At 46.2% G+C, this 13,989-nt stretch overlaps 1 protein-coding gene across 11 annotated transcripts in view; it reads right to left on the minus strand.

The window, feature by feature from the left end:
• The window catches only part of Mgat5 (alpha-1,6-mannosylglycoprotein 6-beta-N-acetylglucosaminyltransferase), a 282,174-nt gene that overhangs the window by 30,045 nt on the left and 238,140 nt on the right, over window positions 1–13,989 (minus strand). For all 11 annotated transcript variants that reach the window (XM_040738099.1, XM_013120397.3, XM_005079882.4 and 8 more), the window contains one exon: window positions 12,930–13,079. In XM_040738099.1, coding sequence (XP_040594033.1) covers window positions 12,930–13,079 — 150 coding nt within the window. The remainder of the gene's footprint in view (window positions 1–12,929; window positions 13,080–13,989) is intronic.

Raw genomic sequence — 13,989 nt, forward strand, 5'->3', positions numbered from 1 at the left:
TCACTCAGCTCCTGTGGTCTGTTTCTGTGGATGCCTCTGCCAGTCTGCAAGGGTCTTACATCTTGAGCTTGGTAGCTTGGGACAAAGAGAAGGGGCTTCTACCAGGATCTGCAGATTAGTGTGTCAGAATAGAAGGTGCGAGGCCGAGGCCGTGTGAAGGAACCCATCTCCTTTCCTGATATGAAAATAAAGAAGAGTTGAGGGCTGTGGGGCAGGGAGGGTGTCGGTAGGAAACCCCAAACCAGCAATAAACCCAAAACCCAATAACTGTCCTTCTGTCACTCAGCAGGAAACATAACTACAAGAACACTTGCTAAACTAAACAGAAGGTTTCTTCACTCAAGCAGGGAACAATGGGCCCTTTTAAGGACTCTGAGGCCCAGGGGCAGAAAGGTCACTTGGTGGTTTGATTACAATTCAAAAGGAACTGCTTTCAAACTTGGGAGGTCAGTAAACACAAGTTTTATGACAGTGTTTTCACTGGGGACACCACCAGCTGGCAGGTTTTGTTTTTTTCCTTTTGTAGGAGCAGAAGTTGCAAAGTCTGCAATTCCCAACTTCCCTCCCCAGCTAGCAAACCTCGACTTTCCCTAGGTGGACAGTAGATGGCAGCAGAAACAAGCTAAAGGGCCTTAGAGAGCCTGGGACAAAGGGATGTGACACCATGGGTCAGTGGGCCCCAAAACCATCTTTGTGTAAACCAGGTGTGGGGATACAGAGACATGTGTGGCTGTTGCCAGGCAGGGCCTAACCCCGATTCTCTCTGCCCGTTGGCAAAAGCCAAGTGTGACAAGGAGACAGGGTTCTGCATGCCTGATAGGAATAGGGTATCACGGAGGATGCTGGGGTTCCTTGTGCACTTGTGTTCAGAAATACCCAGGCCATTTCCCCCAAGAAGTATAGCCATCCAGGCAGGAATGCAGAGATGCTAACGATAAAGCCACTCCCTCCCTCCCTCAGAGACTGAAACAAGGAGCCCCAAGGAACTGGAATTCCCCACTAAAAGGATAGAAAGGCCAAAGCCTGGTGTCAGCCAAGGAGGAGCCTGTCTCCCAGGAAGAGACTTCACACCTTCTGACATCTTGTCAGACAACCTTGCAGGAGAGACTGGAGCCGAGACAAAGATGGGTCAGTGATGGGCTGAACCACACCTTGAACAGGCCTCTCTTCTGTGTTTAAACCTAAGCCTTGGGTCAGGACCCCAAAGATGATGTGGGAGTGAGTCACCAGACCTCTTTGTTCTCTCCCTAGTGTGGCCACAATTAAGCAACTCTCTTTTCTTTTTTTTTTTTTTTCTTTTTTTTGGTTTTACGAGACAGGGTTTCTCTGTATTGTTTTGGAGGCTGTCAGTCCAGCCTGGCCTGGAACTCACAGAGATCTGCCTGCCTCTGCCTCCCGAGTGCTGGGATTAAAGGCGTGCACCACCACTGCCCGGCTTAGCAACTCTCTTTTCTCTGCTCTCCACTATCTCTGGTCTCTTTAATACAGCCACTGAGGAAAGATGGCTGAACCTACCTGGCACGTCAGGGCTGCCACGGCCCAGATCTGAGCCTAACACCCGCCCCCCCCCCCCAGCAGCTGGGAATATAGGACAGCATCAGGCATCCCAACTCTTTTCAACTTTGAGAAGAAAATGCTAGCAGAGACAGACAGGCTCTTGGCAGGTTTAACCAGAACTGTCGGAGGAGCCCACGGTATTTCTTGACCTCTGAAAATGAGGGTTTGCCAAGCAGTGCTGGTGCCTCCTCAACTCTACATAGTCAAAAACAACTTTGGAAGAAATGGGAGCAGCGGATGCTTATCCATTTAAACGGAGGATCCCCGGGGTGGGTGCCTCCTTTAGATCAACCAACTGAACCTACAATTACAGGATTAGAGGCTATTGTTTGATGAACTTGAACATGACCTAAACTTAATTAATCAATAATAATTTGTACCAACAATTATGCCCTACTGGTACCAGAATATCTCAGTGCACATGCACACGTAGGGGGCTGGGGAGATGGCTCGGTGCTGTGTAAGCATCGGAACCTAACTCAGATTCCCAGAGTCCACATAAACTGGATGCAGGAGCACACAGCTGCAACCCCAGGCTCCTGCAGCGAGTCTGGAGACGGAGAAAGAAGAATCCTTAGGGTCCCGAAGGCCAGCTAGTTGGGATTACACAATGGTGAACAACAGCAACCCTGTCTCAAACACAGTTGACGGTGGGGATGGACAGCTGAGGTTTTTGTCTGACTTCAGTATGCAGACTGTGGCATTCATGTACCTGCACTCATAGGTATGAACACACACACGCACACATACACACACCATATATATACACAGATGAAATAATAAACACTGGACTAATTCTCCCAAGCCTTGCTCACTATCTTCGCAGGACGATTACACCACAAGCAAACACCACACTGTCTTTCCTTTTTCCTTTCCTTTCCTTCCCCTCCCCTCCCTTCCCCTCCCCCTCCTCCCTTCCTTCCTTCCTTTTGTTTTTCAAGACAGGGTTTCTCTGTGTAGCCCTGTCTGTCCTGGAATTCCCTATGTAGACCAGGCTGGCCTCCAGAGACCCGCCAGCCTCTGCCTCCCGAGTGCTGGGATTACAGGCCTGCGCCGCCATCGCCCAGGTACCACACCATTTTTTGGAAACGAGTTTTCTTGTCACACTAATTAAGATGACAGGAAATGACGCATGACTTTGAAACAGTGAAGTATCAGTTTGCTGCCAGCTGCCAGGAAGCCATTTTTCTCTTGGTTCCTGTGTACTCAATTACCTGTGACAGCACAATAAAGCACATGTATGGAGGTCCCATAGCACACCTAAGGGCTGAATGACAATAATCCAGGCAGAGAAAAGTCACCATTTCCAACCAAAGGCTTCCGCTACCACACACCTCACCTGCGCCAACTTGCTTTTTCTACTGATTCACCACTGAGTCTACATATGGCCTTCCCTCTCCCAGCCTCTCTTTGTCTCCCCCTCTCTCTCTCCTTTCTTTCTGAGGACTTCATGTCATTACCACTCCATCCCTATAGAGTTCTTCACCGTGGAGGGGAGACACAAGACAGGAAAGCATTCGCGGCCTGGGGAGAGGGCCCTGCAGGTAACAGCACTTGCCCTGTAAGTGTGATGACCCAGGTCTGAGTCCTCAGCACCCAGATAAAAACCTGGGTGTGGTCACATGTTCCTGGAACCCCTGTACTGTGTGAGATGGAGGAAGATTCGGAGACTTGCCGGCCCCTAGCCTAGCTCCAGGGTTAGAGACCCTGTCTCAAGGGAATAAGGCCAAGTGTGACAGTACAGGCCCTCCTCCAGGCTCAGCAAAAATTCACATGGGTGCACACACCTGTATACATGTATGTCCATACACACACACACACACACACACACACACACACACACACACACACATACACACTGGGTAAAAAAAAACATTCAGTGCTAAGGTTTAGCTCTTCCAGGGAAAACTGACCATACTGTATAGGCTTAAGTCTGTCCTTCAGAAGGCCAAAATCTAACAAGGAGTCAAGATGGCGGACATTTCCATGGCCACAACTCCAACTCCATCAGTGAGTGTTTCTAAACAGAAAGGCCACACTCTCCAAATTAAAATGACAAGGAAGATCAGACAGAGGAGCCTGCGTTATATTCATGGCAAGGATTGGGATACCCTGACACAGTCATTGAGATATTTTTCTCTGTTTTGAAAGGGAAAATAATTGTTTTAACTCCTAAGTGAGTTAACGAAGATTCTAGTAACCATTCCTGGGCCTGGTCAGCTTGATTCTCTTCTATTGTGTGTGCATGTGGTTATGATTACCACTATAATCAGGGTTTTAGATATGGATTTTGGGAATCAAACTCAGGTCCTCACTATTTAGTGGCAAACATTTTACCCACAGTCACCTCAGCCCCAGTCACGTTATTTAATTACTTTATTATGAAGTGGGGGCTAAACTGAGAGATTCGTATGTACTGGGAAGTGCTGCTGCTCACTTTTAATGGGGGAACACCAAGAATAACAAAATAGGCCCATATAAATTCAGCATGCATTTTTGTGATCATTATTAATTAGCGAGTGTGGGAGGCTCAGGGAGGCGTTTGAGCAATGAATTAACCTCAGCTTGCGTAAGAAATTGATTACCGGTCAACATGGCTAGGCAATGAGATTATTAACATCATAGGTTGTGTCCTCAAGAAGACTAGGATTCAGGTTCCGATGCTAACATTTCCTCATTTGGTAACCACAGCAATTGCCTCTGTGTATGGATTCTCACTGGCTCTAGAAGCTTACCTAAGATAACACAAGTCTCCTTAGGAGCAAAATAGGGCCAACACTGATGCTTTTTGTCATGGAACTTCTGTAAGGACAGAAGGAGATATTCTGTAGAAATATTTAATAGTCTCAGGCTTGCTGCCTAGTAAACATTTGAAAAATAACTGCCCAGGTTCAAGTCCAGCTGTAATTTCACACAGCTGGACATCATGTATGCCCTCGTACCACACAGTTGGAGGTGAAGCGCCTGTGGCCTGTTTGTGGGTTATGACGACTTTAGCCTTTTCATGTGTTTTTATGAGTTCTCACCCACCCTTTCTTCCTTCCTTCCTTCCTCCCTCCCTCCTCCCTCCTTTCATTTTTATCACAGAGATCCACCTGCCTGTCTCCTAAGTGCTGGGATTAAAGATATGTACCACTAACTATGCCCTACAAGTTCTCGCCATTTCTTACAGTACTAAACTACCAGAAGAAAGAGACTGTACAGTGTGCAGTGACTCCCAGATACAAAGGCCAGTCCTACAAACTGTATGCTAATGCCAGGTCTCCCGTTTTTGTTCCCTTTATCTCTTTAAAGAAGAATTCATACAATGGTTGGGTGTAATGGTCAGTTCTAATTGTCACCTTGACACAACCTAGAATTACCCAGGAGGGGACTCTCAATGATGAATCCTTCTAGATCAGACTGGCTTGTGGGCATGTCTGGGCAGGGGGGGGCTGTCTTGATTGCCTTAATTGATGTGGGAGGATCTAGTCCCTGGGTTTGGACCTGGAGTGTGAAAGAATGGAGAAAGCTAGCTGGGCACTAGGCATATATGCATTTATTTTCTCTTTGCTCTTGGATGCTGTATTCCTTACTTTCCTGTCACTTCGAGAGAATATCACAACCAAAAGCAAGTTAAGGAAGAAAGGTTTATTTGCCTTATAGTCCCAGAAAGGGCTACAGTCTATCGTGATGGCAGGAGCGTGAGCATAGCCTGGCAGTCAAGAAGCAAACTGATCCATTTGCTTTCATCTTCTTGCAGGAGACAGACAGATACACACATGGGGGGAGGGGGTGGGGGTGGGGTGGAGTGAAATATCAGGAAGTATGGCCAATGATGTGTTCCCTTCAGTGAGGCTCCATGTCCTAGAGGTCCCACTTCTTCCCAACGGCACCAAGTGTCAGACACCTGGCTCTTACTTTTGTCTGTCTGTCTGTCTGTCTGTCTGTCTGTCTGTCTGTCTGTCTGTCTATCCATCCATCCATCTATCTTGAGAAAGGATTTCTCTGTATTGTTTTGGAGGCTGTCCTGGAACTTGCTCTGTAGATCAGGCTGGCTTCAAACTCAGGCTGGCTTCAAACTCACAGAGATCCACCTGCTTCTGCCTCCCGAGTGCTGAGATTAAAGGCGTGCACCACCAACACCAGGCTTACTTTTAAATACTTGGTATTTAAAGCTCAACAGATACAATGTGACCAGCTGCTTCACCTTCCTTGACTTGTCTGCAATGATGGACTATAGCCAACTGCAAACTAAAGAAGCCCTTTCTCCCTTTCTCAAGTTCCCCTAGGTAGCCTTTTGTCAGGGCATTTTATTACAGCAATGGAATGGAACTAGAACACCAGGAAATGAGCAGTGATAGTCTCACTTAACTTGAAGGTTCCTCTTCTGATGCTGAAGGACGTAAACAGAGGCTTTCCTCATCTGGTTGGCTGTGCACTCTCTTGGTCTAATCTGAGATGCTTTGGCTGTCTAGGGAAGAGCTATGATGGCCAAGTGACAACAGGTCTTAGCACGCCTGTTTCAGCATCACTAACTGGCCAAACTGGCACCTCCTGGAGCCTGGGTTCCTGAGGCAGACTCTTGACTTCTCCTAGCAACCTTAGCGTCTGGTCGTAGATGAAACCAGCCAGATCACAAACGCCAGCACCAAACTTAGAAGTTCTGCATTTTGCCATTTGAAAGCCAATACAAAATCAAACGTGTTAACTCATTGACCCAGAGATGGGAAGTGATCAGTTTTTAAGATAATCTCCACTAACTGACCTATGTCCTAGTTCAGGAGCAGTTTGGATTTCTGACTTTCAGATTTGGTGTGGTCAACTTCGAAGAGGCCAGTGAGAACGTATAAACTCCTCTGAACTCTGAGTTACCTGGATCTGGTTTTAGAACTGAGTGAAATCTTATCCACAAGTGATGGTTGGCTCTGTCACTTGTCACAACCTAGAATCACTTGGGAGAGTCTCAGCGAGGGACTGTCTAGATCAGCTTGGCCTGTGGGAGACTATCTTGATTATGCTAACTGACTGAAAGACCCATCCATCCTGGGTTGCATCATTCCCTGGGCAGGGCACTGAAGAGAGGTGAGCACAAGCAACATTCCTTTCTTCCTTGTTATCTGTTCTTGACCGTGGATGTGGCTGCTTCCAGTTCCCACTGCCTTGGCTTCCCCCGCAATAGTGGCCCATAACCTAAAATTGTGAGTCAATTGAATAGTTTCCTCTGTTGGGTAGTCTATCACCACAAAAAGAAACAAAACTAAGACACTTGGTTAGGTAGAAAGCTTGAAGTCAGCCTGGGCCACACTAGAGCCCACTTATGAACAAATCTTTTTGTTAAGGGAAGGTGTTTAGGGAGTGCCAGGCTGATGTCTGAATTGGGTTAGTCGGGGGGCATGCCTGCGGGAGGCTGTTTTAATAAGTTAATTGATATGGAAAGACCCAGCCCACTGTGAGAAGTCCCATTCCCTAGGCAGGGGCCTTGAGTGTTTGAGTGGAGAAAACGGCCGAGCACAAGCAGGCAAGCAATGGAACAGGATGCACTGGTTTCTGTCTATTCTCCACTTGTAGATGTGCTATGACTGGCTGCTCCAATCTCCCACCACTGTAACTTCCCTACAAGAAGGGACCAGAACTGGGAATTGTAAGCTGAAATTAACCCACTTCGTCAGGATATTTTGTCACAGCAACAGAAATGAAACCCAGCTAAACCTGGTGGGAAAACCAGTTAGCTGGTATTTTGGGGACTTTTAGCTGTGTGTTTGGGACTGCAGTTAAGCACAAAGGCTAGACTGTTGGAGCACACACTGTTTAGGCATTGGTCACACCTGTTTAGGCAACTAGAGATGGCTTGGTGAAAAACTAGGATCATTATGGGTCACCCAAGTCATGGAGGGAAGAATGGTGGGGGTGCTTGGAGGGGGAGGGCATGAACAGCAGCTTCCTCTTTAAGGCTACAGTTAGAATTTGTCCTTGACTACCCAAAGTACTTAGTATGGGCTAGAAAGTAGAGCTCCAGACACCCTTCCACTGGAGAGGACATGAATCCTCCATTCATTATGGACCATTAATACGAGCCACCCAGGAGAAGACGGGAAAAGTGCTGAGGTTAAATACAGGAAGGCAGGCTGGTGGTGTGGTTCAGTTGGCAGAGTGCTTGCCTGGCGTGCACAGGGCCTCAGGCTCGATCCCCACCACCACATAAACTGGTTGCCAAGTACACCACAGCAATCACTGCATTCAGGAGGTGTAGAAGTTCGAGCTCACCCTTGCCTACACGGTTAGTCTGAAGTTAGCCTGAGCTACCTGAGACCCTGCCTCGACAAACAAACAAATAAAAAGAAACTAGGAAGATGAAGAACAAAAAAACCACATTAACAGAGCTGGAGAATTAACCCTAGTGAGTCATGATATGTTGGTTCTATCTCCTCTTCTAGAGACTACTAGACTAAATGACCTATCTGTGGTTTTCAGATAAATAATTCATCAACATGTAGATAACAATTCATTATCACAACTAATTGTTCATCAACAAGTATAGCCCTGTTAGAAGGGGCTTTGAGATTACAGCAACTTCCCAGCACTTTAAGCCCCAATTCTCACCAACATCCCCGAGTCTTCTGAGGCTGGGGCTGCAAACGGCATGCTCAGACAAAGTTCTGCTGAGCAAACTGCTATGGGCTAGATGCAGAGTTTCAAAGACGGTGTCCAGGCTGGGGGTGTAGCTTAGTGGCAGCATGCTACGCTTGCCCTAGCACGTACAAGGCACCAGGTTCAACCTTCAACACAGAGGGGGCCAAAACCAAAGCACTACCAAACCCAAAGCTGGCTTGTTTATCAAAAACAATGAGCCCTAAAGTGACCGAACGCCAGCCACTTCTCAGTGTGCCTCTGGAGATCTTGGGGAGAGGAGACCAGGCTTCCTCCCTCTCTCGCTGAGCCTGGGGAGGATCCATTCATTTCACAGATGAGTCTCTTTGGCAGCTCCTGTTCTTTACTTCCAACACGGACAGGAATAAACTGCTTCAAAATTGCTCAGAGGCACAGGAGAAGGAGTTAAGGATATGAACGCAGACTAGACTAGTCTGTGTCAATTTTCCAAAGTCCAGATTCATTCAGCTCAGTTGCCTACTGCTGGGCTCTCAATGGAAAGGGAGTCTTGGCCATGTACCATCTTTTGTTTCCCACATCTGCAACAATGAGTCATAACTCCACATGGAGTGTCTTAATATGTTCTCTAAGATTTATTTGTATTTTAAATTGTGTGTATGTGTGTGTGTGTGTGTGTGTGTGTGTGTGTGTGTGTGCGCGCGCGCATGTGTGTTTACACATTACTGCAGGTGCCCATGGAGTTCAGAGGTATCAGATCCTCTGGAGCTGGTATTATAGGTAGGCATGGGTGCTGGGAACAGAATTTGGGGTCTCTAGAAAAGCAACATGTGTTCGTAACTGGGGAATCATCTCTCCAGCCCTAATATATTCTTATCAGAGAAACAAGTACTACACAATTCCACAATGATCATCATAAGGCATCAGTTTCAAAAAAGTTTATGTAGATGTGTACATGGTGATCTCTGTACCACATGCTTGCAGTACTCGTTAAGGCTATAAGAGGGTGTTTGATCCTCTGGAAGGGGAGTTAAAGGAGGTTGTGCCTGACACAGGTGCTGAGAATTGAGCCTTGGTCCTCTGTAAGAGCAGGATGTGGCTGGGCAGAGGTGGCACACGCTTTAATCCCAGCACTCAGAAGGCAGAGGCAGGTGGGTCTCTGTGAGTTCCAGGACAGCCAGGGCTACTCAGGGAAACCCTGTCTCCAAAAACAAACGAAGACCAAAACAAAACAAAAAAGAGCAGTATGTGTTCTTAACCACTGAGCCATCTCTCCAGTTCCAACACCTGCTTTTTCAAAAAAGATTTTACACATACACACACACACACACACACACACACACACACACACACACACTTCATGCTTGGAAACCAAACTTCACTCCTGACTGCTTGGCTTATTCCAACCTCACAGCTGGCTCTTAGAAGCTTTTTTCTTGTGTTTCCCCCAGATAGGAAGGACCTCAGTTTTGGCCTATTTCTCATTCTCTGACAAGGTGAATGGATGGTAGGCAAATAGGGTTCTTTTAAAATCTGTGAGGCTGAGGGAGACATCCACAAGGTCGAGCTAATAGAAGCGTGTGAGACGGTAATGACACACTGTGGAAACAAGCTCTGCCACGGTGTTATTTCAAAGGAACTTGAACTTTCCGCGGGATCTCACTGAAGAAAAGTAAAATGAGGCAAATGGCAGAAAATAGCACTGCTGTCATGAAAGGGCCCGGACACCCTGACGGCTCGAAAATGTCAGACTAAGAAAGAAAACGACGGGAGGAGAAGAGTGGATCTGGGGCGCTCCTCACTCATATAGCTACGAGCAGTCATGAGACGACGGGCGACCTTTTAAGGAATTAAAGTCCTCAGGAAAAGAAACCCAGTATTTGGCCAAGAGTTAAAAAAAAATCTATCAAAATATTTTTATCTCTGGAATCACACTTGAAAATGACTTGGAAGCAAAAAGAATCAAGTGTGTTTACGGATGGAGAAACGGACAAAACCCAGACAGTTATCCTTTTAACTGGTGAACAGTCATGGACTTCTGTTTACAAGATGACTTGCTCAACTGCGTGTGATGTGTGCAGGTTTATTCACGTCATGGCATGTAAGTGGGGCTCAGGGGACAGTTCTGGGGTGCTCTCTTTTTCTTCCCACCTTTTTGTGGGTCCTCAGGTGTGAGAAGCAAGTGCTTTTACCTGCTGAGCCATATGGCCGGCTTCCACCTACCCCATTTAAAAAAAGAAATCTTTGTGTGGCCCAGCATGGTGGCACATACCTTTAATCTCCACATACAAGAGGAAGAGGCAGGTGGATCTCCATGAATTTGGGGCCAACCTAGCTTACACAATGAATTCCAGGACAGCCAGGGCTATGTAGACAGACCCTGTCTCAAAATACAAACAAACAAATAAATGAAAAAGCAAACAAATAAATAAAAACCTCTGTATGTGTGCAAGTATGGAGGTCAGAGGACACTCTTGGGTGACACCACCCCCACCCTCATGTTGTTTGAGACAGAATCACTTGTTGCTCATGGCTGTATTCCAGGCTGACTAGCTTGTTAGCTTCTGGAGGTTCTCCTGTTCCTGCCTCCCATTTTGCCACAGAAGCTCTGGAATTACAGATGTGTTATCCCACATTTGGCCTCAGGTGGATCTTGGGGATCCAAACTCAGGTCTTCATGGTTTCAGGTTAAGCACTTTACGCTATAAGCTTACCCTCTACCCTTTTACTAAGTGTCCTAAGTGTGGCTGTTTGTGAAGATGGTATGCCAAAGGCCCAGCAGAGCTTGAATTCCCGGTTAGTAAGCATCAGGAGTTGGAGGCTCCTCCATGACTTGATCTCCGTTACTGGGGGAAGCTGGAAAACCAGAATCCACAGCGGTGTCTGTTCTGTTTACCCCAAAGCGATTGCCAGATGCACCTTCTAAAATTGAAGCCTTGGGCTGGGGAAACAGGTTGGTAAAGTGCTCACGATCCGACCTGAACCCAATCCCCAGAGCCCACATAAAATAAGTGGGGACACAGCAGTGCATGCTTGTAACCCCAATGCCGGGGAGGTAGAGACAGGCAGAACTCTCATGTTCACTGTCTGGCTAACCTTGCCTATTTAGTGAGCTCAAGGTCAGTGAGAAACCCTATCTAAAAAAAACAAAACAAAACAAAAACAAGCATAATCACCAAAAAACCAAAGGTGTGGACTAGAGACTTAGCTCAGCAGTTAAAGACCTCCTCCTGCTTTTGTAGGAACTGGGTCAATTCCTAGCACCCACATTGTGGCTCCTGTGACTCTTCTGACCTCAAGGTCCTACATGCACACGGTGCACATAACATATACTCGGGCACACATACATACATGTGAGATAAAATAGATACATAAAAAAACCCCACCAGGTGGACAGTACCTGAGGAATGATATCCAAAACTGACCTCTGACTTCTACATGGATGCATATACATGTGCACACACATACATACACTCATGTACACATATACATATAGATAACCACCTATGCCACAGGGTTTGAACTCTGCCCAAAACTGGGACAACCAGACCCCATTTCCTTATCAAATGTCATGTTCCAACATCAAACATATGTAGACTGGATTTAATTATCTCCTGAATGTGTCACTGGCACCTTGGCCCCCTGAATCTGGTTCCTTATGGTTCAAATGCCAGGTGGTTCCATACCCTGGTCATCTCACAGGTTTTCAAAACCCCCTACTATGCGCCCTGAGTTAGTGGGTCTCTGTCTTCATCTGAGGAAGGGTGTGAAGAGAGGAGGTCAGGGACCAGGTTCCTCGAGTGAGCGGCAGTGACTGGCAGGGAATTTGACAGCTGTGACCTTCGTTACCCTATCAAAGGTCATCCTCCACATAGCAGGGCCTTACCTTCCACTCTCAGCTGCTGGCTTGATGCCTGGCACAAGAAAAGTCCCCCATAAACAGGGTTTTTAAATTTTATTTCTTGGGGTTCTGGAGACAGCCTTGCTACCACTAAGCTCTAGTAAATATGTCTTTTTCTTAACTTTTAATTGCAAAATGCATATTTTAAACAAAATCAAGGAATGGATTTATAGCAACCACAATCTATAATTCGTTAACTTTTTTTGTTTTTTCAATAGCTGCTCTAGGACAACTCTGCCTGGCTATTGCTTAAAGCTTAGACAGGGTCTAATGTATCCTAGACTGGCAACAAACTCCCTACATGCCTGAGGATGCCTTAGAAGTCCTGATCCTCCTGCCCCTAAGTCCCAAGTGCTGAGATTACAGGCGCGTGACGTCATGTCCAGCATGGACCTTTCTCCTTCAGAGCCAATACACAGATACATTTGAAACACAACGACACATGTAAAGGTTTTGTAATTGTAAAGTATGTATGTGTACATAAGCACCCAGAAAACCTAATAGCTTAGGTTAGTCAATGTTTCTGTGAAATCATCATTAAGTGAATTATTTCAACAAAAAATAACAGTTACTAAAACTTCAGATACTACAATACAACTCCCAATTGGTTCTATATGGTGCTGGGCAAGCCCTGAACTATACACCTAACCTACTGTCTAAAGTTCCATTGCAACATTGAAAAGAAAGCACGATCAACAGAGTGTGCCAGGACAGCCAGGGCTTCATAGAGAAACGCTGTCTCGAAAAACAAACAAACCCCAAAAATACAAAAAAAAAAAAAAAAGACAAGAAAGATTCTGATCCCATTTCCAAAGCCGAGGGAGGGAGGGGTAACACAAACCCATAGGCCATGAGAATGTTTACGAATCTTCTGGGAACTTACCTTCGTTTCCCGGAGAAGAAACTGCAGGTCACGCCCACTGAGAATGCCGTGATTTTTCACGTAACTGGGAATGTTCTTTGTGCTGGAGCCATAAACAGTGGCATGCACTTCCATGTATGTGTGAATGATATCCAAGTAGACTTTCTTATTCTAGAGAGGGGACATTAGGAGAAAGCGCATTAGCGAAACAACCTGTTTGGTAGGTCAGAGTCCCTGGGAACAGAGACAGGAAAGGTCAATGCTGAGGTCTGAGACTTGTGCGCATCAAAACTGAGATTTATGTTAAAGGCAATCTGGCCCAGGGATGGAGACATGGCTCAGTAGGTAAGCATGGCAGCCTGCCTGCAACCGTGGCGGTAAGGAGGCAGGGACAAAGGATCCCTAGGGTAAGTTGGCTAGCTAGACTAGCCAAATCAATGACCTCTGGGTTCAAGTGAGAGATGGTCTCAATACCCAAGGTGGAGAATGAACAGGGAGACACCGATGTCAACCTTTGGTTTCATATGTACCACACACACACACACACACACACACACACACACACACACACACACACAAGTATATATATGCCCACATACATGCATACCCATACACATGCATACACACTTCTGTAGAGACGCATATACACATGAAAATAGGAATCTGTTTGGATCTTGAGGACAAAACAAGCATATTGCCACTATACAAGTCTGCAATCAGAACCGTGTTGTCTCTCTAGTTAATATATAAATATTACAGAATAACAAGTCTTGTGTGTGCATATATATGTATATAATTAATATATAAGTATTGCAGAATAACAGCAGTCATGGTCAAGTGTTTGGAAGTATCATTTTTACTTTGGGAATTACTAGGGACCCAGTGTATTGCTTTTGGCTCATCCTGGTTTTTGGGAAGGAAGTTTGTGTGTGGTGGGGTAGGGATGAAGGCTTGGAGAAGGCAGTCAGTTGGACTGGAATATTTATCCAGAGTTGTTAAGCTGTCTCCAGGGAATACAAACATGCCCTGCTTGCCAGTATTTCTTGTGATGATTAACTCACACTGTCAGAACTGCAGCCCA

Source organism: Mesocricetus auratus, unplaced genomic scaffold (assembly GCF_017639785.1).
Source record: "Mesocricetus auratus isolate SY011 unplaced genomic scaffold, BCM_Maur_2.0 Super-Scaffold_100676, whole genome shotgun sequence".
NCBI classification, from domain to species: Eukaryota; Metazoa; Chordata; class Mammalia; order Rodentia; family Cricetidae; genus Mesocricetus; species Mesocricetus auratus.